At 37.1% G+C, this 2,500-nt stretch overlaps 1 protein-coding gene across 1 annotated transcript in view; it reads left to right on the top strand.

Moving 5' to 3' along the window:
• The window catches only part of ScsbetaG (Succinyl-coenzyme A synthetase beta subunit, GDP-forming), an 8,689-nt gene extending 7,216 nt beyond the window's left edge, over window positions 1-1,473 (top strand). The window contains exon 10 of the mRNA XM_027379497.2: window positions 277-1,473. Within this exon, the coding sequence (XP_027235298.1) occupies window positions 277-386 (110 nt within the window). The 3' untranslated portion in view covers window positions 387-1,473. The remainder of the gene's footprint in view (window positions 1-276) is intronic.
• The last annotated feature ends 1,027 nt before the right edge of the window (window positions 1,474-2,500 follow it).

Raw genomic sequence — 2,500 nt, 5'->3', positions numbered from 1 at the left:
CTCTCTCCCTCTCTTCTTACCTCCCTCCCTCTTTCTGTGATATTGTCCTCTGTGATATTTGCACTTGATTCTGTTATTCAGTGTAGAATACCGTCAACCATAATTCTTTTTGTGATATAATGTATTGTATTGGGAGAGATTTAAGGAAATATATAAATATATATATTTCTTTTTCAGGAACAAATGTAGATGACCGTCTACCATAATTCTTTTTGTGATATAATGTATTGGGAGAGATTTAAGAAAATATATATATATATATATTTTTTTTTTCAGGAACAAATGTAGATGAGGCCAAACGCATTCTTGCAGAATCAGGATGCAACATCGAATCTACAAGTGACTTGGATGAGGCAGCGAAGAAGGCTGTTGCATCTATCAGTTAAACTGTGTTTCTTTCTAAATTGCATCTTAAAAATCATCCGTGACATCCATTTCAAAAACCAATGTTGTAGTCCAACTTTAAGAAAGTTGTTAGGAAACAGGCGATGCAATTTTGTGTGTGAAATTTGTTTTTATGCCATCTATATGCGTATGAATATGCAGATACTAGGTGTGGAAGTTATTTGAAAGAGGGTGAATCAGTGGGATGGTAAGAGTGAGGAAGAGAGAGAGAGAAAAAAAAAAGAAAGTTGCATTTTGATGGTGAGTGAGAGTATGTGCATAAACTATTGTATGTATTTGGCAAATTATCCATTTTATGCACAGAAATGGTGTACATGAATATGTGCATTATACTTCCAAAGTTCAAACATATTAGGAGCCAAAATAATTGTAATCTTGATAGTAGGTAAATTAAGCAGACCTGACGTATTTTTAGAAGAGAATTTAAACACTCGAGTTAAAAGCCAAGTGTCAGAGAGCATAATAGTGGTCCTTGCATTCACTTACACCCTCAATTTAAGGATCTGTTCCTTGATTGATGCTGTTGTGCATCCCCTGCAGTGCCTTCCACACAGCATCAGTTTTGCTAACCAAATGAATTCATATTGCACAAAATAGAAATGCTAATTTATGAAGGCTGTAACTCCAACAAAGTCCTCTTTGGCTCATTCCATTCTTTTTGTGATTTCCTAACAATTGTTAAGTAAAGCACATAATATTTTTGTAGACTTTGGGTCCAAGGTTTGCTCATGGGTGCGGGGATGTAAATGTATATATATATATTTGGACTAAACATCTTTACATCATTTGGTGCTAAGAATTTACACTCTTTTGTTAAATAATGTCAGCATTGTTAATGTTAACTGATTTGTACAAGTTTACTATATTAAATTAAATTCTTTTTTTTTTTTTTTTTACTATAGAAGAAATTGTTTAAAAAATAGACATTGGAGTTTTTAGACAAGTCCTTTTTGGTTAATGGAAAAGCAAATGTATGTGAATTGCACTTGCTTCATTGACTTTCCCATTTCATTCCACTTTTGCATAAATGGATTGTACAGTTCCTGTTAATAAACTGATTTTATTCTTTATGGCGTGTGAGTTATTCTTGCTTCTATCTGCGGGTAACGTGGGTTTATAATTATCCAGGTCTCACTAGTAAGTATTGTCTTGTTCATGGGTTCATCAGTCTGAGACACCAAGAAGTTCCTTGATCAGGTAGCCTTGCCATGTGGAGAATTCTGTTCTTTTCTTTTCTTTCTCTCTTTGTTTTTTTCTTCTTTTTCTTTCTTGTTCTTTTTCTTCTCTTCTCTTTTCTCTTGATTTCTTTCTTTTTCTTTCTCTTTCTTTCTTTCTTTCTCTTTCTTTCTATCTACCTTTTTTTCTTCCTTTCTTCCTCCCTTCCTCCCTCCCTTCTTTCCTTCCTTCCTCCCTCCCTCCCTCCCTTCCTTCCTTCCTTTCCTTCCTTCCTTCCTTCCTTCCTTCCTTTCTTCCTCCCTTCCTCCCTTCCTTCTTTCCTTCCTCCCTCCCTCTCTCCCTCCCTTCCTTCCTTTTCCTCCCTCCCTCCCTCCCTCCTCCCTCCCTGCCTCCCTGTTCCCTCCCTTCTTCCCTCCCTCCCTGCCTCCCCCCCTCCATCCATCCCTCCCTCCCTCCTCCCCATCTCCCTCCCTCCCTCCCTCCCTCCCTCCCTCCCTCCCTCCCTCCCTCCCTCCCTCCTTCCCTCCTTTCCTTCCTTCCTTCCTTCCTCCCTTCCTTGATGTACTTCTAATTACTTCATATTTCATATCTTAATACTGTCTCATATCTTAATGTTATACAAGACAGAAGATAATGGAGGCGGCATATTAGGAACATCGACCTTCATGAACAATTGAACATTCAGAAAGCTGTGGAAGAGGAGAAGGCAGTTCTCTTTACTACTATTATTGCTAAATTCACGAACATTGATTCTATTTATATTATGATAGCTTTCGGTTAATATGGGTATAATCAGTACTATATTGATGAAATTAATTATGCAATAATTTTCTTTCTTTGGAAATGGCAAGTGGAGGAACTCGATCTATAGATTAGTAAATGTAGAGAATTACGTGTGGAACCGCATTACAATAATTAT

Source organism: Penaeus vannamei, chromosome 38 (assembly GCF_042767895.1).
Source record: "Penaeus vannamei isolate JL-2024 chromosome 38, ASM4276789v1, whole genome shotgun sequence".
Lineage (NCBI taxonomy): Eukaryota > Metazoa > Arthropoda > Malacostraca > Decapoda > Penaeidae > Penaeus > Penaeus vannamei.
Note: the sequence above shows the minus strand (reverse complement) of the source record. Positions and strands in the feature narration are given on the sequence as shown.